The sequence below is a fragment of the Heloderma suspectum genome, chromosome 9 (genome assembly GCF_057233095.1).
Source record: "Heloderma suspectum isolate Gila_16-S chromosome 9, 16-S_ref, whole genome shotgun sequence".
NCBI lineage: Eukaryota > Metazoa > Chordata > Lepidosauria > Squamata > Helodermatidae > Heloderma > Heloderma suspectum.
In genome coordinates, this window is record NC_139466.1 from 40,131,506 (window position 1) to 40,155,676 (window position 24,171).

The following is a 24,171-nucleotide window of genomic DNA, read 5'->3' on the forward strand; positions in this document are numbered from 1 at the left end:
CAGGACGCCGCTCCTCCGAAACAAGTCCTCCTGCCGGCTTCGGAGGAGGCGTCTTTCCGAGCGCGCTCCCAGCGCCGGCTCTGGCGCGGCGGGCCCGGTGCCCAGCAGCGCATTCCTGGCTGGGGCGCCTCTGCGCGCCCCGGCCGGCTGGGCGCTAGGACCTGGGCGTCCCTCCCTCCGCCGCCGCCGCCGCCGCCCCCTCCGCGGCTCCCCGTTAGGCGAGAGCTCCGCGTGCGCGACTTTCCCTCCCCTCCGCTCCGCTCCGCTCCGCCGGGGGCGAAGCCCAAGAACGGGCGATGCCGGCGCTGTAGCCAGGCGCCCGCGGCGCGGCGCGGGCTGCTGCGGCCGCTGCTGCACCGAGCGCCCCGCGCGCGGAGGATGGAGGGCGCGGCGGCGAGGGCGCGGCGGCGGCGGCGGCGAGGGCGCCTCTGACCCCCGGCCGGCGCATCCCCCTCCGCCGCGCGCGCCGAGAGGCCGCTCCGCCCCCGCCCCGCTCTCGCTCCCGCGCCTCCCCGGCCCGGCCCGGCCCGGCCCGGCCGGAGGCTTGCCGCCGCCATGGCCGCGGAGGCGGAGCCCGCGGCCGCGCAGCTGGAGGAGGACGAGGAGCAGTGGCTCTACGGAGGTAGGTGGCGGCGGCGCGCCGGCCGCAACCGCGGCCCTCCGCCCGCCCGCGCGCGCTGCGCTGCGCCTCGCCGGGGAGGCGCCCCCAGGCCGCGGCGCGGCGGCCCCTCGCGCACTTGCCGCGCGCAATCGCCGCCCCGCCCCGCCCCGCCCCTCGCCCGCGGATGCAGGGCAGCCGGCGGGCGCCGCCGCGCCGCCGGGATGAGGCGCGGGACGAGCCGCCCCGCGGACAGCTGCCTCCGCCTGCCTGCGTGCTCTTCCCCGAGGGACGGTGAGGGACCAGGCGGCGCACCGGACGCGGCCTCCCCCCGCGCCGCTCCCGCGTCCTGCCCGGGGGCCGCGGCGTGCCGGCGCAGCCTCCCCGGGCCGGGCCGCCGGAGGCGCCCCCCGGCCGTGCCGGGGCGTCGCTCTCCGCCCTCCCGGGCCAGGCAGGGCGCTCGGCGCAGGGACGCCGCCTCTCCGGGCTCTTCCGCAGGGAGGCCGGGGCGCGCGTTTCTCCCTCGCGGCGGGCGTGAAGGGCGGAGAGCGGGGCTGGCGCCCCCGCCGCCGCCGCGGTGACTGCTAGCTGCTCCTGCAGCGGCACCGCCGCGCACGGCGCTTCCCAGCATAACAAAGCAAGGGAGCAGACCCCTCCCCCGAGCCAGGCTTCTCCAGCCTGGCGCCCTCCAGATGTGTGGGACTACAACTCCCAGCACGGCATGCCCTGCCCAGCCATGCTGGGAGTCTGTTTATTTGCGTCATGTGCTGCCCTTTTGCCTCTGGCGAGGAAGCCGAGGCGGCTTACGTGGGCCTCCTCCTCACCAGGTTGGAGAAGGCTGCGCTGGGAGTTTGCAGTCCTGCACATGTCTGCTCAGAGGTAAGCCCCACTGAGTTTTATGGGACCTATAGGTGAGTGGCCTACATGGCTGGCTGGGGCATGCTGGGAGTTGTGGGGCTTTTTCCTGTTGAAATATGCATGGGATTGCACCTTAAAGCTCTTATTCGTTCAAAGCTCTTGGAGGCGGCTTACAAACGGTGTAAGAGCTGCATGGCCAGTTTTAATCAAACATGAAAACAACAAGAGCTGCAGCTAACCCCCAAACATCAGAGTGGGTTAAAATACTAGTGTCAACCCATGTACTTGTAGTGAAATGTCTAAAAGGCCTGGACAAGGAAAACGGTTTTCACCTGGTGCCAAAAAAGAAAACGAAGACCGTGCCAGGCAGGGTGCCACAACAGTGAAAGCCCCGCTCCCTTGTCATTTCAGAAGGTTGGGTGCGAGGACTGAGCAGGATCTCAGATCTTAACATGTCACTGGGGGGGGGGAGCAGATATTTTTGTTTGTTTAAGACTGCATTCCCAAACCGGATTCCTCCCAGATGTGTTTGACTACATTGCCCGTCATCAACTTCCAATGGCTGTTGATGGGTGTTGTAGTCTCCAGCAACACAGCTGGAGAGCACCCAGTTAGGGAAGGCTGGTTTAAAACATTTCCATCCTGCCTTGCAGTCGAAACAAAACTGAGCACACAATTTTTTTGAAACAATCAAATTAAAAGAAATATTGCAATTAAAGCAATTAAAACAGCTGTAAGAGGAGGCCAACATTAAAACCAAGCCAGCAGTGAATTGATGCAGATAGATAGTTTTACAGATGAACAAAGTGGAAGATAAGTCCCTGCCCTGCAGAGGATACAGTCTGCACTTTGACTCAGTGCACAGCAGAGCGAGTTGAGGAAGAGGGAAGGGAGGGCAAATTCAGGGGGTAAATATGCATTCAGGTAGGTTTGACTGTACATAGAGTTAATTACAACAGGGAAATGAGGACCAAGGGGATGTTCAAAAGATCCTCTGACTTGGATTGATGCTCTGACTTGGATTGATGCTCTGACTTGGATTCCTGCATTGAGCAGGGGGTTGGACTCGATGGCCTTGTAGGCCCCTTCCAACCCTACTATTCTATGATTCTATGATTCTAGATTTCACAAAAGAGGAAGATTTTGAGGAGAGATTGACCTGGTTCACATAATGCTAACCTATTGTTTATTTAAGCCATGGTTTGTTGCCCTACCCAGGATTTGTCTAGGAGATGAGCCAACAAAACATAGCTTATTTTCTCAGTCCCTAGGTTGTTTGTTTCTCTCCTCCTTTGCCTGCTCCCTCCCTGCATCCCAACTGCCTTTGCAACACTTCATGTAAAGAGGCCGGGTTTTTTGACCACTTTTGCCTGCTGGCTCTCTAGCCTGGCAAAACAACCCATGAACAACCCACAATTCTGGGTTTGCATGTAATGACAACCCGTGGTTTAAGCAACCCACAGATCATAGCCCAACAACAAACCACAGGCTCTCTTCGTGGGTTGTTAGTAGTTTACCCATAGTAAACCCATAGTTCCAGGTTCACGCATATTGACACCCCACAATTCAATAAACCATGGTTCGTCATTATGTGTGAACTGGATCAGAGAGAGAGGGGGGGAGACTTGGCTTCTTGTAACTGCCCTGGGAGGCAGTTCCAGGCATAAGGGGCAGCAAGAGAGAAAGAATGGAGTCTTCAGATAGGACAGGAATCCTTCAGGTGGCAGAAAGTGGTAGAATTTGGAGGCAGGGACAGAAACTGAGATATGAGGCATTGGGGTACTTCCATGCCATTGTTCATTATACAGGCACAAGATCTAAGCAGGATAGATCAAACTGGGTTTCATCTGAATAAAGCTCAAATGTTCTAAGTCAGGGACGGGGAATATTTGGCCCTTCAGATGTCAGGCTACAATTCCTGTCATTCCCCACCATTGGCTATGGCCACACGTTCCCCACCCCTGTTCTAAATGTTAATAAAATCTAGCTTTCCAAACTGCCAGAGGCAGGCAACCTGGTGCCCTACAGAGGTTTTGGACCACAACTCCCATCAGCCCCAGCCAGCATGGCCAGTTGGTCAGAGACCGTGACAGTGGTAGTCCAAAACAGCAGGAAGGCACCCGCATGCCTACCCCTGGTTTGATGAGTAGGATGCTGTCACTGATGTATGTGGTCCCCCAAAAGAAGGAAGAGTCCCACTGGTGAGTGTAACAAGCGTTGTAAATCAGCCAGGGCCTTGGGTAGTAACTAGTTATTTCATAGAGCCACTTGCAGGAGGAGAGGGATATTGGCAGAAGCTCTCACTTGCCTAGGAGTGTAACTAGGGTGAGGCAAATAAGGTACCTGCCACATGACTGTAATGCCCATAATTAAAACAATGTCGCATGATTTAAGGCTCTACTTTCAGTATGCAAATACAATCAGCTTGCTTTCAAGACGGCAGGTGGAAATTCAGGTCCCACCTTGCTCAGAAGCTTAGAAGGGGCAGCCAGCCAGGGCACCCTTACAGCTTTTCATTGGCCCTGGGCTTGCAGATTTAGTCATTGTGTGCCACTGATGGAGGAGGAAGTAATCGGAAATATGTGACCATGGATAGCAGCTTGTCTGAGCAGTGGGAAAAATGGGGTTTCAGCAGCAATACTCTTTATGGTTTACAGCCATTCAGAACTTGCACCAAGGCCACTTCCAGGCTGTGTGTGTATGTCGAAATAGGAGACTTCTTCAGGGAGTTCTGTCCCCTCTCCTTCCCAACATCAACTGGTAGTGAGTTACATTGTCACACTGCTCCCTCCACCAATCTTTCTCTCCATTGTTCAGTCGTTCAGTCGTGTCCGACTCTTCGTGACCCCATGGACCACAGCACGCCAGGCCTTCCTGTCCTGCGCTCTCTCCCAGAGTGTGCTCAAGTTCATGTTCATTGCATCAGTGATGCTATCTAGCCGTCTCATCCTCTGCCGTCCCCTCCTTTTGCCTTCAATCTTTCCCAGCATCAGGGTCTTTTCCAGTGACTTTTCTCTTTGCATTAGGTGGCCAAAATATTTGAGCTTCAGCTTCAATATATGTCCTTCCAATAAGCACTCAGGGTTGATTTCTCACCATTGGATTGGCTATTATGGTGCCAGCTGGTGATGTGCAGAGAGGGTTTACCTGTATTGCTCAACCATGGCTAAGTGTGGGGGTGGCCTTCAGCTCCTGTCATCCCTAGGAAGCATAGCCAATGGTGAGGCATGATGGGAGTTGTAGGCCAAAACCACTGGAGGGCCACGAGTTGCCCAGCCATGGTTTAGTGCAGGGTGAGTGAAGCTGTGGGCTTGTGTGCTCCCCATGACCCTTTCCTCCTTCCGTGCAGTCAGGAGGAGTAGACCAGGATTCAGTCTCACTTTGCCCAATTCTTGACTTGTCATTATGTGTGGACTTGGAATCGTGGTTTAAAAGAAACACTTCCATTGCTAAACAAGCCAACTGCAAATCCTGGATTCTTTGGCTAGCTTGTTTAACAAACTGGAGTTTGTTTGTTTATTTATTTATTTATTGCATTTATATCCCACCTTTTTTCGTCTTGCAAGGAACCCAAGGCAGCTTACATGATCCTCCTCCTCTCCATTTTATCCTCACAACAACAACCCTGTGAGGTGGGTTGGGCTGAGAGTCTGTGACTGGCCCAAAGTCACCCAGTGAGATTCCATGGCCGAGTGGGGACTAGAACCTGGTTCTCCCAGCCCGACACTCTCACCACTACACCACACTGGCTTTATTTTAGGCCATGATTCGTGGCTTACACACAACAACAAACCAGGAGCCCGCTAGATTGAAATGTTTTATTCTTCTGGCCACGCGGGGGAAGAGGATGGAGGAGCACTTAAGCCCAGCGCTTTGTGTGAGCTCCTTTCTGCTTACCCGTGTAGCACTACACGACATTTAAGCATCATGTGTTAATTGCAGCCAGGGGCTGGATTTGGCCCTGGAGCTTCAAGTTGCTGATCACTTAGCCAGAGGGACTGTTGTGTGGATGCACGTGTGAGGCAGTCGCTGGAGTGTTGGACTTCAAGTGGGGAGACTGCGGTTCCAATTCTTGCTCAGCCACAAACCTTCTTGCGTGTCCCTGAGCTAGCTGGTTTATCCCAGCCCACTCTGCCCCAAAGGGGGCAAGGAACACGTATGCGGCTTTGCGTCCCTGGGAGGAAGAGCCTGTTAAAGTGCGCCCCTGCCGTTGGAGTGTTCACCTTGCTGGAAGTTCTAGCAGTAATGTGCTGCTGTTTCTTTGGGGGTACTTTGCAGATGACAAGTGTGCAAGTGGTTCAGAAGCGGCGTGCAGCCTCTTTGGTCCTTCTGAGCAGAAATAGTTTGGTAGAGCGCTCTCCTTCATCTTCTTTTATGAGGTGGCACCTTTCATGCTTCCTTTGCATTGTATCGAGAGTGAGGGATTGCTACTGCTGTGGGAGCAAGCAAATTGCTCAGCATGAGAGCAGGGCAAAAAGGAACACATCGAAGGTTGCACACCTATGCACATTTACTTCTGAGTATCCTAACAACAACCCTGTGAGGTGGGTTGGGCTGAGAGTCTGTGACTGGCCCAAAGTCACCCAGTGAGCTTCCATGGCCGAGTGGGGACTAGAACCCGGATCTCCCAGCTCCCAGTCCGACACTCTTGCCACTACACCACACTGGTTATTATCAACAATATTGTAACCCCCCCTCCCGCTCTCTCCATTCATACAAGAACAGGTGAATAAATTATAGTCAAACAAAGGAAATAAGGCAAACATGGATTTTCCAGTGGTTATATATTATGGTAGCTGCAGTCATGATGACAAACACCACGACTGGCTGTTACTCTTTTCTCTATTCTTGTTCCCATCACCCTGTACATCTTCCTGCTTCCGGTCTCCCCTTGTTCATGTTCTCAAGATCGGTATTTTCCATCTCTCTGGGTAAGATGTGTCCCAAAATATAGATGCTGTTCAGACATAATGGCAGTTTTCAGTGGCAATTCATAGGTTAATTAATTAACCCAGGAATTGTGGAGGTGCACGCTGTGGATGAACTGTTTCCAGCAACAACCTATGAATGCAGCATTCATTCTGGTTGTTTCTGTGATGTCTGAACCCAGGCAACTGGGGTTGTTCATGGGTTAAACAACCCCATGATAACCCAAGAACAAACCATGAACCCATGAGTTGCTACCAGGTGCCACCATTTGCTAAGATGAGTGCTAATTTCTTATAGGATATTATACTTGAGGTGTATTTTTGAAGATTATTTCTAAATTCTAAAGTTGTATAAAAAGGCTCATACAGTAAAAAGTGATACAGGAAGAGTTTACAAAAATATATCATACATTCATACCTGATCAGACAATAGCATCAGTGCTCCAAAATCTGTTTTAGGTATGGAGCGATTTACAAATATTGTAAATAAAATAAACCTTAGACTTGGGGTGACCTGACAAATTTGATTGGCTGTACATTCAGGGCAGACAAAAGTGAGTTCTTCACTCAGCAGGTGGTGAATTTATGGGATTTGCCAAGGACCAGCTGGGAGCCTAGGACTGGATGAAGGCAGGTGGGGGCAGTGGCTGAAGGGCAGGGGAAAGGGTTCGGGGGCAAGACAAAATGGGGTGCAGGGGTAGGACGTCTAAGAGGATGATTGGAGGAAATAAGAGCCTTGGAAACACAGGTGAGGCGGAGCTGGGAAGGGAACCGGGAAGTGGTGTTTCTCACCTGGGATAGCTCCTTTACAGTTCTGACTGACACCTGTAGTGAATTCACTACCCCACTGACATCGGAGGCCCCAGCCTGCGCTGCTCTCACTCGCCTTTCAGTATACATCCCCTTCCATTAGAAATTGAATTCTGCTGAGAGAAAAAGCTACGTAAGGTTGTACCGTGTTTTATAGGTAGGGATGCCTGTGTCTAAATGTAGTGCCATGTTCTCTTTACACTTTTTGAAGCCTTTATTTTTGCCTTTAATGCATTTCTCTCCCCCTCCCCCCCCCCTGTATTTTCAGATGACAATGGTAAGCAAGAAGATGGACCGATTCCTGGGTAAATCTTTAAAGTTTTCCATTCAGAGTCAGATGTATTTGCTGTAGATGTTTAGCAGGCTTGCCCAACCTAGTGCCTTCCAGATGTGTTAGACTACAACTCCCAGCATGCTCTGGCTGGAGCTTATGTAGTTATTCCAGCTCCAAAAAGTCGTGGATGCAGCTTTTCCAGAGGGAACTGGCAAAAGCGATCGCTGTTGATCTCTCTCTCTCTCTCTCTCTCTCATTTTTCCTGTCAAAGGCAACTCAGTTGCCGATCCTTGGAAGGAAAGTTACCCAACCGTGCTCCTCTCAGTGACAGAAAGGACCTGCTTTCTGGGCAACCGATAAGCTGGCGTGTGTGTGTGCGTGTGCACGTGTGCATGTATATGCACTATGATTCCATGGAAGAGCTGAGAAAATGCAGAGCCCAGTGGCTGTGGATTTCACCTTCCTGGGAATCTTATTTTTCATTTTAAAATGGCAAGTTTCTAGCCCTTATGGCTGCAAAGATATGCCTGAAAAATTGTGGAACATGTCTGTTGAAACCCCCAAAGCCAGAGACAGCTGGCTGCATAAGATTTGAACTGGCTTTCTTCACTGCTCCATCTACCCTCTTCATGACTACTAAAAGCAGAATAAACATTACAAAATAAACAAAAAGTGCGGAATGAATTATGCAAAATACAAGAGTATGGGAGTTCACTCAAATGTGCATAACTTCTACAGGCTTCAAAATCCAAAATATGTACGCTCTTCATACTTGTGGCCTTTCAGCTTCCACAGATCTATGGGCTGCCATCCTGTACAGTTGAATGGTTCTATTTCTTGGCCATCTGTGGGCTTAAATTGACATGAAAGCAGCAGACATGGGTTGCGTTCATCCCAGCTGGCTATGAACCACAGGATGGTGCATTCTCTTCCAGCTACTTTTCACCTAGCCACCCTCTAAGACCGGAAATGAGCATGGATGGGGTGGAGGAATGGCCAGGGGGTGTGGGGTGTGAAAAGAAACCGTGAAGTAGGGGAAATTTGCACTGGAAAATTTTCAGTTTGCATTGGAAATTTTTCTGATGCCCTAGAGAGTTATCTGATTCAGCATGTTTATTCTACTTGTATTTAGTAAACACCAAAGCTAAAAAAAGTACTCCATGTTATTCTTTTGTCCCAATAAAATGTGAAGGCGGAAATTAGACCACAATTAATGAGACTTAACTGTTATTATTATGTAGAATTTTTTATTGGAACACTTGGTTTGAATTCAAGAAAACGAAGGTACTGAAAACGGTTGACACACTAATAAACTTTAGGAACTCCAAGAACTGTGCATGACATGCTGACAACCACTCATCTACATCTTTGAAACCGCCAAACTTTCTTGATATTGTATTTGCAATTGGCATCCATTCACTGTTACTAATGAACTTATGAAATGGACTTTTTTCCATGGAAACATAAAGCACTAGAAAATTTTCTGGAAAAAAATTCCATTTTGGAAAGCTGCTCATGGAAAACGTTCTACCCGACGTTCATGTATGTATGTATGTATTTATTACATTTCTAGACTGCCCAATAGCCAAAGCTCCCATCACTGTCCAGAAGTCAGCCAATTATTTTGTGGGGTGTCTCTTGCCGATTGTGATGATCATTTGGCATCCTGTTGCCATGACAAAATTGGGACTGATGGTTGTGGCCAAGATTCTTTTGTTGGCGCATGCCAACATGGGTTGTTCTCGCCTGTGTGTTTTACCTTTATCAGACATGCAGAATCTCATCCTGTACAAGATGTTTCCAAGGAGAATAGGATTGTCCACAGCGAAGATCAAGAGTTGTTGCGGCACGTAAGTAGCTTAGGAAAAAAGTCCAGCCCTTTGCCATACTTAAAAAAAGCAAAGGCCTAGGGCAGGCGGAGAGGCTGTTCAGTTGACTGGTAAACCATAGTTAAATATTCCCTGAAGGCAAGAGTGCTTTTGCACTGGTGGTGGCTTGCCATTTAAATATTTATTTGTTTAAATTCTGTTGGATTTTTCATTGTATAAAGCCCCACCCACTCCCATCTACAACACCTACCTTACAGGGTCATTGTAAGGATTGCAACAAGATAATTTACATGACGTGCTTTGTACGCATCAAGCACTCTGTTAATGCCGCTCTTTGTAATAGCACACAATGTGCATTTCCTAGGGAAGGGAAGAACCTTGAGATTCTCCAAACACCACCTTGAAGCTTGGACTGCCTCACTCCCGTTTTTGATTGCACTCTGTTTTTCTTTCGTTGGAATGGGGAAAGTGCACATTTCGATACTCATTTTTTGCAAGTGAGCACCTGAAATTTGCACTTTTCCCCCATAGACTAAACCATGAAAATGCATGTTGTTTTGGAAAATGCGTATTTTTAAAAAATGTGCATATTTAAAGTGCATTTTTCTGAAGTTGACATTTCGCAAATGCAAGCTTTTGTGAGCATGTGAGCTTTTTCCAAAAACTGTGCTCCCATTCACTTTTGGGGCTACAAATGGTGAAAATTCCAGTTAAAAACAAATCAAATGAAATTCTCATGCATCCCTTTCATTTCCTGAGTACATAATGTTTAACTTCTTTAGCATCAAGTAGAGACAACCCTGAGCAGAGCCCTAAAATATAAGTCTGCAAAAAGTTGCTACTTGAGTGGAATACCTACTTGATTCTTGGATAGTTGCTAAGAAGCAACGGGTTGGAGCCTGACTGTTAGTTGAACAAAGGGTTGTATCCAGTGTTAGTCCTGCTTAGAGTAGACCCATTAAAATGAATGGGACTTACGTTAGACTAGCATTGAGTACAACTCGTAGTTCCCATTGAAACCAGTGAAACTTCATTGAAGTCAAGGACAAACTTGTCCCATTGATTTCAATAGAAGCTAAGTTCAGTTAAAGTAATCTGGATCCAGGCCAGCCTGGTGCTGCTTCCTCCTGTAGTTTTAAGTCCTGGCTTCTCACCATGCACGTGTTTTGTCTCTGTGGTAGGTCCTTCCGAGTGGAGAAGATGACGAGGACGACAGCGACAGTGACAGCGACGACGACGACATTCGAGTCACAATTGGCAACATTAAAACTGGAGCGCCATCTTACATGTATGTATCCATGTGCTATAAACCCCTGCTCTTGGTTTTGTTCCTTCGTCATTCCGAAATTTGTGTTTGATTTCTTATTATGTTGCTGTCTTACCCTTGACGGTGGCCTAAAAATAATTTTAAATAAATAAATTGTGGGATCAAGGAGGGTTACAGAATTCACCAAAGCAGCTGTTGGAGAAAACCTCTGAAGGGGTCTTGGCTCAGTGGCAGAACACCAGATTGGTGTGCAGAGGGCCCCTGGTCTGAACCCCTGGCATCTCCACTTCAAAGATCTCGGGGAGCAGGCCTGGCAATGGTCCACTTTGCCTGAGACCCTGGAAAGCTGCTGCCAGAGTAGGCGGTACCCCGCTCTCAGTACTCTCTTCCTGCAATAGGCTCCTTGAGCTTGGAATACTTTGGCTTTATCAGGAGCTAACCAGTGTTCCCAGGTCTGGGGCATGTAGATTATAGGAAGATAACTTATGCAGCGTCCAGAAGATAACTTACTCATGCATGTAGGTGTCCTGTAGGTGTATGGCTGCATGTAGGTGTCCTGTTCCCAATCCTCCAAATAATGATTTGCAAAACTGCTTTGGAAGGCTCGCTCAAACCACTGTTTGCTGGTTTGGATGTCCCTGCAAACTCTGGTTTGATGAAGCTGGAAAGGTTTGGAGTAAGCTGAGTATGCAAGGGAAGGAGGAGGAAGCACTTGAGCCCATCAGTTGGAGGTTCAGGAGCGTGATGGGAGAATGTAGCCTGTCCATCCATCTAGTGGAGGAATATTTACTCTCCAAACAGCAGGGAATGCATCTGGGACCTTCTGCATGCAAAGCATGTGCTCCACCACTGGGCTATGATCTCTCAGCCAGCATGAGCTTGTAAACGGGTCATGTTCCCTATCTTATGTCAGAACTTGAGGTGATCAAGCCAGGAATGCTGTCTTTTATTCTCCCCTTCACTCCTGTGTCAGCCTTTCCTGTTCCTGCATGTCATTGAAACCCAAACATGGGTGGGGTTCCATGGAAGCATATTCTGCTGTACAAGACCGTTGTTTATCCTTTTTCTCTCCCCAGGGGAACCCCTATGAATCTGAATCTAAAAACTGGCCGGGGCTACGGAGCGCCTGCATCAGGTATCACTGTGGCTTTTATTCACTTATGACTGTCCACGTTCTCTCCTCCCATCAGACATTCAGTCCAGATTGAGCCATTTATTTATTTATTACATTTATATCCCACCTTTCTTCCATCATGGAACTCAAGGTGGCTACATGTGGTTCCCAGGTGGTCTCCCCTCCAAGCACTGACCAGATCCAGACCTGCTTAGCTTCATTAAGGTGGCTGCCTCTTTAATAATGGAACTCTTCAGACTTGGAGGCATCCTTCTGAACTGTATCCCCTCTTCTTTGGGGGCGTTTTCCCCAAATCCCTGCTCCTTAAACGGAAAGGTGCAGGTAATTGCTGCATGCTCTGCTCCCATCAAGTGTTGGGGGTTTGCTTGGGTCGAGAGGTGGGATGCTGTTCTAGCCCTTCCAGTCTATGCCATCCAGAGGGCACCTGCATGGCTGAGCTGCTCCCAGATGAAAGATGCCTTGTGAAGAGGCAAGGTGGCCGGTTCCTAACGCCACATAGATGGTGTTGTCCATGGGCTGTCATGTCCCAGCAATCCATATCTTGTCTCATCTTTATTTGGGTCATGGTGCAGGATGTTCACCACCTTGCAGGATTTTCTAGGCTTGGATCTGCTGAAGGAATATGAATTATTCTACAAATACTAGCATGGACTGGAACAGAGCTGGCTGGACAGGGGCATTGACCGTATTGCACCATTTTATCCTTCTATTTACAAAAACCAAAACTCGTAGTTGATTCTGAGTGAATGTCTGATGCTATCTAGGTGGTTCTGGATGCTCACCAGTGGCCAGTTAGGTCCTGGATCAGTCATAGGCATAATCACTTCTGGGCTTGTATATCATTTTAATTAACGGATTGTGCTTGTTATTAATACCGCGCCACGAGCGTGCATTATGTCTTCCAGAATTGCTTATGCAAAAATAGGCAGGTTCCCATCAGCCATAAGCTTAAATCTAAAACTGGCAGTGGGGAAGACCCCACAGGGGAAGGAGAAAGAGCCCCGGATTTCTTTCTTTTTAAAATTGTTTTGTGCTTAACTCTGTAACTCGCCTTTCTGCTTCTTCGGGCACTCATGGTGGCACAGTAATTATGCAAATCTCTTAGTAGGTGGGATCCAGAGAGGTGGGCCCAAGGTTTTGGCACTGAAACATACACCCACCTGATGCCAAATGGCTTGCTGTGTAGTCTGACCTGTCCTGGCTAACAAATTCAGGGCATAAAACATCCGGTTGCTAGCCACGCTTGATGTGTGAAACAAGCTTCTTTGTGCATCCAGTTACCATGTTGTAATCACTTTTTGTCACAACACTTGGGTGGGTTGGGGGAAGATGCCCTGTGGATCAACAGATGGCCAACGGATGGACCATAAGGCAGCTTTGCTTGCAGGATTCCTTCAACTGGCTGGTGCTCCTCTCAGCACAAAAGGAGAGGACACCCCCAGAGGCCTCTGCGTTGCCATACATCCTCTCCCATAGTGGTGAGGGGGTTCTTCAGCCTAGCCAGGGTGCATGAGAAGGGTGAGCTCCAGCTTCTGAGCAACTTGGCTTGGTAGGATCTGTACCTCTAAGATGAAGACTTGGCCATCCCTCTTCTGGATTCTTGCAAAGTGACATTTCCCCCCACTATTGTAACAACTTGTGATGGGGCTGATAAACAACCCATACTGGAAAATCAGCCCCCAAATCTAAACTCTCTGGCTGCATTTGTATGTAATGATAAACTATAGTTTATCGTTATGTGAGTGTACGTCAGGCTTGTCAGCTCCCTGCTCCCTTTTTCTCCTCTGGCACAGCTGCAAGGGGTAGATCTTTAGCTTCCTTCTCTGCCGTTTAGGGTTAACTGTGGTTAGTCTAACCAATAGTTTATTGAAACAAGCCAACTTCAAACCATGGTTTATGAAGTCGGCTTGTTTCAATAAACCATAGTTACAGTTACCCGTAGTTTAGGGGTTGGGCATAATGCTAAACTGCAGTTAATTCAGAACTGATGCAAAAGTCTCTGTCCTCCTTGTGGCTGCACCAGAGAGGGAGAGTGTACAAGCCTGAGTCTTAGTCACATAATGATAGTTTGTTCGTTTATGTATTTACATTTCTATACTGCCTTATTTGCTCAAAAGACAGCAAGCCAGTGACCCCCAAATACTTGGGGGGATGGCCCTTTCTAAATGGCACCGCTTGGTATACTCTATGAGTCTATACAGGCACATGTACAAGGGGGTACCTTATGGCGGCTCATGTACCCAAGCTATCCCCAGGGCATGGTACCAGGACACCGGGAGGAAGTGACTGCCTCTCAGGTGCTTCTCTGTTCTTTGATGGGGGTGGTGCCATGTGTGGTAGACCAGCCTTCCCCAACCTGGCCCCCTCGAGATGTGTTGGACTACAACTTCCATCATCCTCATCCAGCATGGTTGGGGAAGGCTATATTACACCGTAGTTTATCATTACATCTGAATCTCTGAATAGTTTACCGCTGCAGCTCTGTGTCAGTCCCTTTGTCTTCCCACCCCCCACTCCCTCTGTCTTCAGCCGTGTGGACCAAGTCCTGTGCCCTTTCCAAGAAGAGAAAACGAAGAATAATTTTGGTGCAAACCTTGCAGTTGAACTCATTAATGGGAAGAAGTGCAACAGGGGCTCGGATTACTGGGGATATTTCTTTTAAAGCCGAACCATTTGCTCACCAAAGGAATGGCTCAGAAGCAAAGTCTTTGCACTAACTGCCTGTTTCCCTTTCTTCAAAGCCAAATCGCAGCCCAAAGGTATTGATTTAGATGCTGCGGGGAATATAAACGGCTTGCCTGTAATAGAAGTGGATTTAGAATCGTTTGAAGACAAACCGTGGAGGAAACCAGGTGGGGCCTCAAAGTTTCTTGTGGTAAATATTATCAGTAGATTTCCTTTTTTGTCTTGCATTTCATCCCTGGCCCCCATGTGAGGAGGGAGTGGGGGCAGGGGGTGGGGAGAGCTCTTCCTTGGGGTTGGGAAACCAGCTACTCTGGATGGAGGTTTACAGCGGGTCTTAGATGGGGTTCCCCTCCTGCTAAAAAAACAAGTGGGCAGCCTGGGGGTCGTCCCAGACTCTGCGCTAACTGGGGAAGCCCAGCGTGTCCAGGAGTGCTTTTTCCCAGCTTAGGCTGGTACACCAACTGCGGCCCTATCTGGAGAGGACGGACCTTGCCTCAGTTATCACGCACTAGTCACGTCCAGGCTGGACTACTGTAATGTGCTGTACATGGGGCTGTCTTTGAAGACAGTCCAGAAACTGCAGGTGGTGCAGAATGCAGCTGCCCGAGTGTTGGTTGGGGCAAGGCGATGAGATCATATAATGCATATACTGTGCTAACTGCACTGGTTATCAATGTGTTTCCAAGCCCAATTTAAATTGCTGGTTTTGACCTTTAAAGCCTCAGATGGTTTGGTTCCAAGTTACTTGAAGGACCGCCTTCTCCGATATCAGCCTGCCTGCACTTTAAGATGAGCAAGAGAGGCCCTCCTCATTTGCCCACTTCTGAGGGCAGTTAGATGGGTGACTACACAGGAGAGGGCCTTTTCCGCAGTGGCCCCACACTTCTGGAATAAGTTGCCAGTGGCAGTCCACCAGGCCCCATCATTGCAGCCTTTTAGGGTTAACCCTGAAGACTTCCTTGTTTACTCTGCCCTGATTAAGTTTAATGGGTTGTAGCTGCGATTGTGTTGTAGGTTCTGCCTTATGCTGATGTTTCTTGTTTTATGGAACTTCTGCTGCTTTTATTACCACATCCATTTTTTATTATTTGCATTTTATTGTTGTACACTGCCTCAGGGGGGCTTCCGCCCTGAAAGGCAGCCTATAAATTTTTTAGATAAATGAATGTGGGGTTTCCAGTACGGCTCAATCCCTGCTTGTGCTGTGATCCCCCCATCCCCCCACTCAGCCATTGCCAGAACCAAGAAGCCACCAATGGCAAGCCGGCAGAGTTGTTGCAAGCTGATCCACTGGTGACCTGGCCCCTGCTTGCTCTGTAAATCGCCTCCTGCGCTTGAGATGAGCTTTTCAGCAAGTGCATTTCCTGGCCCTGGACTGATGATCCAAGTGGCCGTTAGAACATGAGCTTGGAGGGCAAGTCTGTGCTGGAAGTTCGTGCATTTCCGGGCTTGCAGTGTGATCAGTGGTGTAGTGCAGCCAGAGCTTCCAGGGGTGCAGCACCAAGACTTCTCTATTAGCAGGGAGGAGGAGGTCGTCTGTCCCACCGCCATGCCCCCCTGCTGCCAAATTCCCGGTTCCCTCTCAGCTTGGCTGCAGTCCTCACAGTAGCTGGGTGGGTGGAGTGAATTTTCTTGGCAACAGTATATAGTTGTCAGCTTTCCGTTTTAATGCAAAACATTTTGGGGCGGCTTGGTCTCGAATGGGCAGTTAAGACCCATTGTTGTTGTTCAGTCATTCTGTCGTGTCCGACTCTTCGTGACCTCATGGACCATAGCACGCCAGGCCTTCCTGTCCTCTGCTCTCTCCCGGAGCGTGCTCAAGTTCATATTCACTGCATCGGTGATGCTATCTAGCCATCTCATCCTCTGCCGTCCCCTTCTCCTTTTGCCTTGTCTTTCCCAGCATCAGGGTTTTTCCAGAGAGTTTTCTCTTCGCATTAGGTGGCCAAAATATTTGAGCTTCAGCTTCAGTATCTGTCCTTCCAATGAGCACTCATAAGACCCATTAGCTTCACCAAAGACCTGCTGCTGGTGAGATTAGAATGGCTAGAACTGGTTTGTTGATAGGGAATCAACTCAGCCACCTGCAGTTCTGGCCTCTCCTTGAAGCGTGGGTGTGGGGACTGTACTTCAGAATTTACCACTACGACACTGGATGCTGTTAGGCATGTATGATTTTGTAAAATCTGTTCTGTCTGCGTTTCATGGATTGTCAGGTGTCTTTCATTCCGTTGTCTGCTCATTGGCGGGATTGGATTTTTTTTCCAATTTCCTGAATTTGTGATTTGCGAAAATCCCCACCAAATGGGCATTTTCATGCTTTAGCCTATCAGGGAAGTGTACATTTTCGGCCGTTTTTCTACATAGTTTTCTATAACTAAGTTTGTGTACAATTCCGGAAAGTTTTTTTAAAAAAAGGTCCGCAAGTCTGTGGAATCCGTGTGACTCAGGCAAAGCCAGTCCACTGTGGAATCATAAGAGCATCAGAAGAGCCCGGCTGTATCAGACCAAGGGTCCATCTCATCCAGCATTCTGTCCACACAGAGCCAACCAGCTGTCGACCAGGAACCCACAAGCAGGGCATGAGCGCAACAGCACCCTCCCGACCATGTTCCCCAGTAGCTGGTATACATAGGGTCACTGATCTGCGGGTCAGAATCTTAGGAATCCAAACCCATTTGATTCCGTAGTGGATTTCTCCCACATCCCTAGATGCGATTCGTGCTGGGGTAGGGGGTGCAGTTGAAATACGCGTACATTTGAAAAATCTGCATGAACAAATGCATATGTTTAGGAAATGTACACAACATGTGTATCTTTGGGAAAAATATTCATGAAAATACACACACATTTTTGTGTGAAAAGAAAGAAACCAAAGTGCACAATCTGGTGTGGACATGAGTTCAAATGAGCTTCAAGGTGGAATTCGGGAATCTTGACAAGCTTGAGCGTTGCGGATTCACACATCTCTAGTGTAGACTCCGGGAAGTGAAAAGTTTGCAGAGGAAGGTGGACAACAGGAAGGAGAATGTAAGGAAGTGATATTCATGTGGCATTCACATTGTGGGGAGGAGTTATAGATGAGGCTTGTGGGCATCTGCTTGGTTGTGAATTTGGCCAACTGAGCCATTTGGGTCTCAAAAATTGGATAATAGTATCATACAATCCACTGATGGTCATCTTGAGTTCATTCCCTGTTCACCAAAGTAAAACAGGGAAGCTGCATGTTAGGTAGGGATTCAAACAAATTAATAAATGGGTGAAGAGGCTGGTGAAGGATTGTTGTTGTTGTTCAGTCGTTAAGTCGTATCTAGCTCTTTGTGACCGCATGGACCATAGCACGCCAGGCCTTCCTGTCCTCCACTCTCTCCCGGAGTGTGCTCAAGTTCATATTCATTGCATCGGTGATGCTATCTAGCCATCTCATCCTCTGCCGCCCCCTTCTCCTTTTGCCTTCAGTCTTTCCCAGCATCAGGGTCTTTTCCAGAGAGTTTTCTCTTCGCATTAGGTGGCCAAAATATTTGAGCTTCAGTATCTGTCCTTCCAATGAGCACTCAGGGTGGATTTCCTTTAGGATGGACTGATTTGACCTCCTTGCAGTCCAGGGGACTCATAAGAGTCTTCTCCAGCACCACAGTTCGAAAGCATCAATTCTTTGGCGCTCAGCCTTCCGTATAGTCCAGCTCTCACAGCCATACGTTACTACTGGGAAAACCATAGCTTTGATTATGCGGACCTTTGTTGGCAAGGTGATGTCTCTGCTTCTTACTATGCTGTCTAGGTGTGCCATAGCTTTCCTCCCAAGGAGCAAGCGTCTTTTAATTTCATGGCTACAGTCACCGTCTGCAGTGATCTTGGAGCCCAAGAAAATAAAATCTGTCACTGCTTCCATTTCTTCCCCTTCTATATGGCAGGAAGTGATGGGGCCAGATGCCATGATCTTAGTTTTTTTAATGTTGCGTTTCAAACCAGCTTTTGCACTCTCCTCTTTCACCCTCAACAAGAGGCTCTTTAGATCGTCTTCACTTTCTGCCATTAAGGTGGTATCGTCTGCGTCTCTGAGGTTGTTGATAATTCTCCCGGCAATCTTAATTCCGACCTGTGATTCATCCAACCTGGCGTTTCTCATGATGTACTCTGCATATAAGTTAAATAAGCAGGGCGACAATATGCAGCCTTGTCGTACTCCTTTCCCAATTTTGAACCATTCGGTTGTTCCATGTCTGGTTCTTACTGTTGCCTCTTGACCCTCGTACAGGTTTCTCAGGAGACAGTTAAGGTGGTCTGGTACTCCCATCTCTTTAAGAATTTGCCACAGTTTGTTGTGATCCACACAATCAAAGGCTTTAGCGTAGTCAATGAAGGAGAAATAGATACATTTCTAGAAATAGAACGTTTTTCTGGAATTCTCTTGCTTTCTCCATGATCCAGCGAATGTTGGCGATTTGATTTCTAGTTCCTCTGCCTCTTCGAAACCCAGCTTGTACTTCTGGTAGTTCTCGGTTCACAGACTGCTGAAGCCTAGTTGTAGGATTTTGAGCATCACCTTGCTGGCATGTGAAATGAGCGCAATTGTACGGTAGTTTGAACTCTCTTTGGCATTGCCCTTCTTTGCAATTGGAATGTAAACTGACCTTTTCCAGTCTTGTGGCCACTGTTGAGTGTTACAAATTTGTTGGCATATTGAGTGCAGCACTTTAACAGCATCATCTTTTAGGATCTTAAATAGCTCAGCTGGAATACTGTCATCTCCGCTAGCTTTGTTGTTAGTAATGCTTCCTAAGGCCCACTTGACTTCACTCTCGAGGATGTCCTGCTCAAGTTCAGTGACCGCGCTATCATGGCTATCAGGGACATTCAGATCTTTCCTGTATAGTTCTTCCGTGTATTCTTTCCGCCTCTTCTTAATCTCATCTGCTTCTGTTAGGTCCCTGCCTTCTTTGTCCTTTATCATGCCCGTCTCTGCACAAAACGTTCCCTTGAGATCTCCGATTTTCTTGAAGAGATCTCTAGTCTTTCCCATTCTATTGTTTTCCTCGATGTCTTTGCATTGTTCATTTAAGAAGGCCTTCTTGTCTCTCCTTGCTATTCTCTGGAACTCTGCATTCAGTTGGGTATATCTTCCCCTTTCTCCCTTGCTTTTCGCTTCCCTTCTTTGCTCAGCTACTTGTAAAGCCTCATCAGACAGCCACTTGGCTTTCTTGCTTTTCTTTTTCTTTGGGATGGATTTCGTTGCTGCCTCCTGAACAATGTTACGGACCTCCGTCCATTGTTCCTCATGCACTCTGTCTATCAGGTCTAATCCCTGAAATCTATTCCTCACCTCCACTGTATATTCATAAGGGATATGATTGAGGTCATACCTGAATGGTTTAGTGGTTTTCCCTACGTTCTTCAATTTAAGCTGAAATTTTGCAACAAGAAGCTCATGATCTGAGCCACAGTCAGCTCCAGGTCTTGTTTTCACTGACTGTATAGAGCTTCTCCATCTTTGGCTGCAAAGTACATAATCAATCTGATTTCAATATTGACCATCTGGTGATGTCCATGTGTAGAGTCGCCTCTTGTGCTGTTGGAAAAGAGCGTTTGCTATGATTAGCATGTTCTCTTGACAAAACTCTATTAGCCTTTGTGCTGCTTCATTTTGTACACCAAGGCCATGCTTGCCTGTTATCCCGGTGATTTCGTGACTTCCTACTTTAGCATTCCAATCCCCTATGATGAAGAGGACATCTTTTTTTTGGTGCTAGTTCTAGAAGGTGTTGTAGGTCTTCATAGAACCGATCAACCTCAGCTTCTTCGGCCTCAGTGGTTGGGGCATAGACTTGAATTACTGTGATGTTGAATGGTTTGCCTTGGATTCATACTGAGATCATTCTGTCGTTTTTGAGATTGTACCCCAGTACTGCTTTTCCCACCCTTTTGTTGACTATGTGTGCTACTCCATTTCTTCTAAGGGATTCTTGCCCACAGTAGTAGATATGATGGTCACCTGAATTAAATTCACCCATGCTTGTCCATTTTAGTTCGCTGATTCCCAAGATGTCGACGTTCAATCTTGCCATCTCATGTTTGACCACCTCCAGCTTACCTTGATTCATTGATCTAACAGTCCAGGTTCCTAAACGATATTGTTCTTTACAGCATCGGATTTTCTTTTCACCACCAGACACATCCACAGCTGAGTGTCCTTTTGGCTTTGGCCCAGCCACTTCACTCTTTCTGGCGCTACTTGGAAATTCCCTCTGCTCTTCCCCAGTAGTATATTGGACACCTTCCAACCTGAGGGGCTCATCTTCTGGCGTCATATCTTTTAGCCTTGTGATGCGTTCCATGGCGTTTTCTTGGCAAGAATACTGGAATGGGTTGCCATTTCCTTCTCCAGTGGACCACATTTTGTCAGAACTCTCTGGATGACCTGTCCGTCTTGGGTGGCCCTGCACGGCATAGCTTATGGCTTCACTGAGTTACGCAAGCTGCTTCGCCACAACAAGGCAGTGATCCATGAAGGGGTGGTGAAGGCTGGCAGTGTTTATCTGATGGAATAGTTTCCCAAATGACCTTTTAAAAGAACTAAGTCCTTGGCTTTCAGCTGTCTTGATTATGGAATTTTGGGCTAAAGCAAAAGTCCCTCAGGAAGATTTGCAGTGGCAATATAATAACTAGATACCAACATTTAGACAGTACATTTAGTGTGCAATCCTATGCATGTTTAGACAGAAAAAAGTCCTACAATTCCCAGCATGCCCCAGCCAGCAGCTGGCTGGGGCATGCTGGGAATTGTGGGCCTTTTTCTGTCTAAACATGCATAGGATTGTACCCTTAATCAACTAAATTTGATTATTAATCAAAAAATTTGATTAAATTTTTAGTTGATTAACCAGTGAAGTCCAGCTTTAATCAGTGGTGTTATGAGTTAAGGGCACATGCTATCTATTACTTATTCAAAGTATTTATAAGCTGCTTTTTAGGGCCATGCCCTCTGAAAGCAACATATACAAAGGAATTGTGTCCATAGGCACATCAGTTTGTTCCCAACCTGGTGTCCCCCAGGGGTGTTGGACTGCAAGTCCCATCATTCCCAGCCAGCATGGCCACTGGCTGGAGCAATGGAAGTTGCAGTCCATCGCCTCTGGAGGACTCCAGGCTGAGAGAGGCTGGTGTACAAGTCCTCTGGATAAGCTGCTCTGAATCGCACAAGGCACTTGCGCTTGAGAAATATTTTAAATACTTAAGAAAAGGCAGCAGTAAAAGGTTTTCAGGGTGCTCTCAAAAGCCTGTTTTGAGTGGGGTGAGCATAAGTCAATTGGAAGGGAGTTCCCTGTTTACTGTCTGGGGCTATTTTGGTTCTGGTGTGTTCCCGGAACAGAGAATGAAGAAGAAAATGCTAGAGGTGGCCTTTTCCTCCTAGCGAAGAGTGGTTGGTTTATCTGCACCTCATTCCATATCTCAAAGAGGCATCTGAATTAAAGCTTTGACCATATACAGAGATATCTAATTGTAATTGGATAAAAGCAGCGACTTCTTTATCAGTTGACAGCTCTGGCATTTGTGTGTTGACCACACAGCACACAACCACAAGACTGCAGCTTGGGTTGTCTTTTTTCCTTTTCACCGGAACACCTCCAAAAATATAATTTAAGCAGAATAACAGGCCTTGCTGTGAGAACTGACATAAAGTTTTATTTCCCCTCATGGGATTTGATGTATGAAAAAGAACTGAAATACTTTGGGCATTGAATTCCATAGTCCAGTTTGGATGGCGGGCTTCACATGTGAATGCCGACCATTCCAAATGAATTTGGGTCCTGCCCCCAAGAAATTCCTCCTCCTCACAGCTGTTCTGTCCCTGATCGCCCAGGCTGTCCTGTCTCTGCTGCCCCTTCCGGTGCCTGCTCAGTATCCCAACACTTCCCTTCTTCTGCCCCTCAGCTTTTCCCCTCCCTTTCTCTTCCCCCCACCCCCCAACCACCCAGTTTCTACAGTTAAACTGCCTCTCTCCTGGGGATGTTGGCGAAACCCACAACGGATTCAAAGGAGTTCAGGTTTCTATGAATCCAACACACAGATGGATTCTGATCAGCTTTTTCCAAGTTGTATGGATTCTGTGGATTCGCAGACAGTTTTTTACTGGGGGGGGGGGATTTGTGCAAATTTGCATTTGCTCTGGTGCGCATTAACACTAGTGCACACTGCACAAGTGTGCATTGGTGCAATTGTGCATTGGCACAAGTAGAATGAAATTCTCATACATCTCTAAAAAACCCAAACGATTCCATCCGTGAGCAGATGACAGAATGAAAGAGGCCTGACAACGCATGCAACACGGTCGGAACAGAACAAAATCCATCCATCCCAACTCTCTCCCCAACAGTCGAATCTCCTTAGCAACGGTTGCTGGGAGCCCTCCGTGCTTTCCCCATCTGTCTCTTCCTTCCTGATTTACATATTTTGAAGTATTTATATTTCACTTTTCTAGACAAATAGTCTCCTAAAAGCAGTTTACAATATAACCATACAGTTTAAACTATGAGAAACAATGTAAAATACTCATGGAAAACTCATGAAATGTTGCATTATTTTTCAGAAATTCACAAATCATGTCAGGGATGATCACCATTAATACTGATATTCACTGAAACAAGATACATTTAATCGCAAACGTTCCTAAACAGTTCCGGACTTTGATCCTTGCTTTTTGCAACCACTTAAGGGAAGAATACTGCAGTTGTGTTTAACAGTACACACCAGCTTTCACTGTAAATGAATCACCACTCCATCCATGAGGATGTTTTCAATTCTCCACGAACAATCTGAAGGCTGAGAGAGGATTTAGGTGTGCAGGAGAATGAGGTAGTAAAGTGGTACCACTACAGATTGCAAGTGAGCATTTTTGAATGCTCTCCTATGTGTGTTTTTAAAAAGTCACCTCAAGTAGAAAACTAGAGCTTCAGCAACTTCCTCCTGTGCTAGCTTTCTCCCTGTAGGTAGTGCTGTTGAGTTTTTTTAACATAGGGAAGTATTCAAAAATGGGGTCATAGACTGAAGGGGTACAATCCATTCTACCACCTCAAGTCTCTGCCATCTCATTCTCTCGGATGGGTTGATCCTGCCTTGAGTCCCTTGTCCTTGATGTTCTTCACTCATTTCCAGGCGCTGACCTTTCTGATTATTTCAACTACGGATTCAGTGAGGAAACATGGAAAGCTTATTGTGAGAAACAGCGCCGGCTTCAGCTGGGCTTGGAGCCTTCAACCCCTGTTAGTACAGAAAATAAGATCATGGTAAGAGGTGGGCCTGGATACCCACAGCTCAGATGGCTTCTTCTTTTTATTTGTTGTATTTTACGTTCATTTTATTAGGGTTAATCCCCTCCAAAATAATAATTCACAATTATTTACATTCACGCAGCATGCTTACTGGGGAAGATAGGGGTTGTAGTCCCCCCCTTCTGGAGGACACTGGTTGGGGGAAGGCTGCATTACTATAACAGAAGTTAATATAATATGCAAATAAGATTAACTTCATTTTAAAAAGTAAATTTCCTGTCCTTATCCTCTCAAGCAAAAAGAATGCATTACGGAGCTTACTTCCAACGCCTTCCTTCATCAATCCATCCTCTTATTTATTTATTTATTTATTTAATCACCCATCTGGCCGGTCACCCAGCCACTCTGGGCAATGTACAACAATAAAAACAGTTTATACAATAAAATTCAACATTAAAAATATCACAGTTCTAAAATTACCCTAGCCTTGTGTATTTAAACATTCATCCCAGCTGCCC

The 24,171-nt window shown here is 47.6% G+C and overlaps 1 protein-coding gene across 2 annotated transcripts in view; it reads left to right on the forward strand.

Moving 5' to 3' along the window:
• Positions 1–402: 402 nt before the first annotated feature.
• LOC146338636 (uncharacterized) overlaps positions 403–24,171 on the forward strand; it is a 43,819-nt gene continuing 20,050 nt past the window's right edge. Inside the window, exons 1-7 of one of the 2 annotated variants that reach the window (XM_084814179.1) lie at positions 403–622; positions 7,463–7,499; positions 9,237–9,318; positions 10,479–10,585; positions 11,641–11,699; positions 14,441–14,551; positions 23,538–23,668. In XM_084814179.1, the coding sequence (XP_084670305.1) occupies positions 556–622; positions 7,463–7,499; positions 9,237–9,318; positions 10,479–10,585; positions 11,641–11,699; positions 14,441–14,551; positions 23,538–23,668 (594 nt within the window). In that variant the 5' untranslated portion in view covers positions 403–555. Of the gene's footprint in view, positions 623–737; positions 893–7,462; positions 7,500–9,236; positions 9,319–10,478; positions 10,586–11,640; positions 11,700–14,440; positions 14,552–23,537; positions 23,669–24,171 lie in introns of those variants that run through there. The other variant, XM_084814178.1, reaches the window with a different exon arrangement.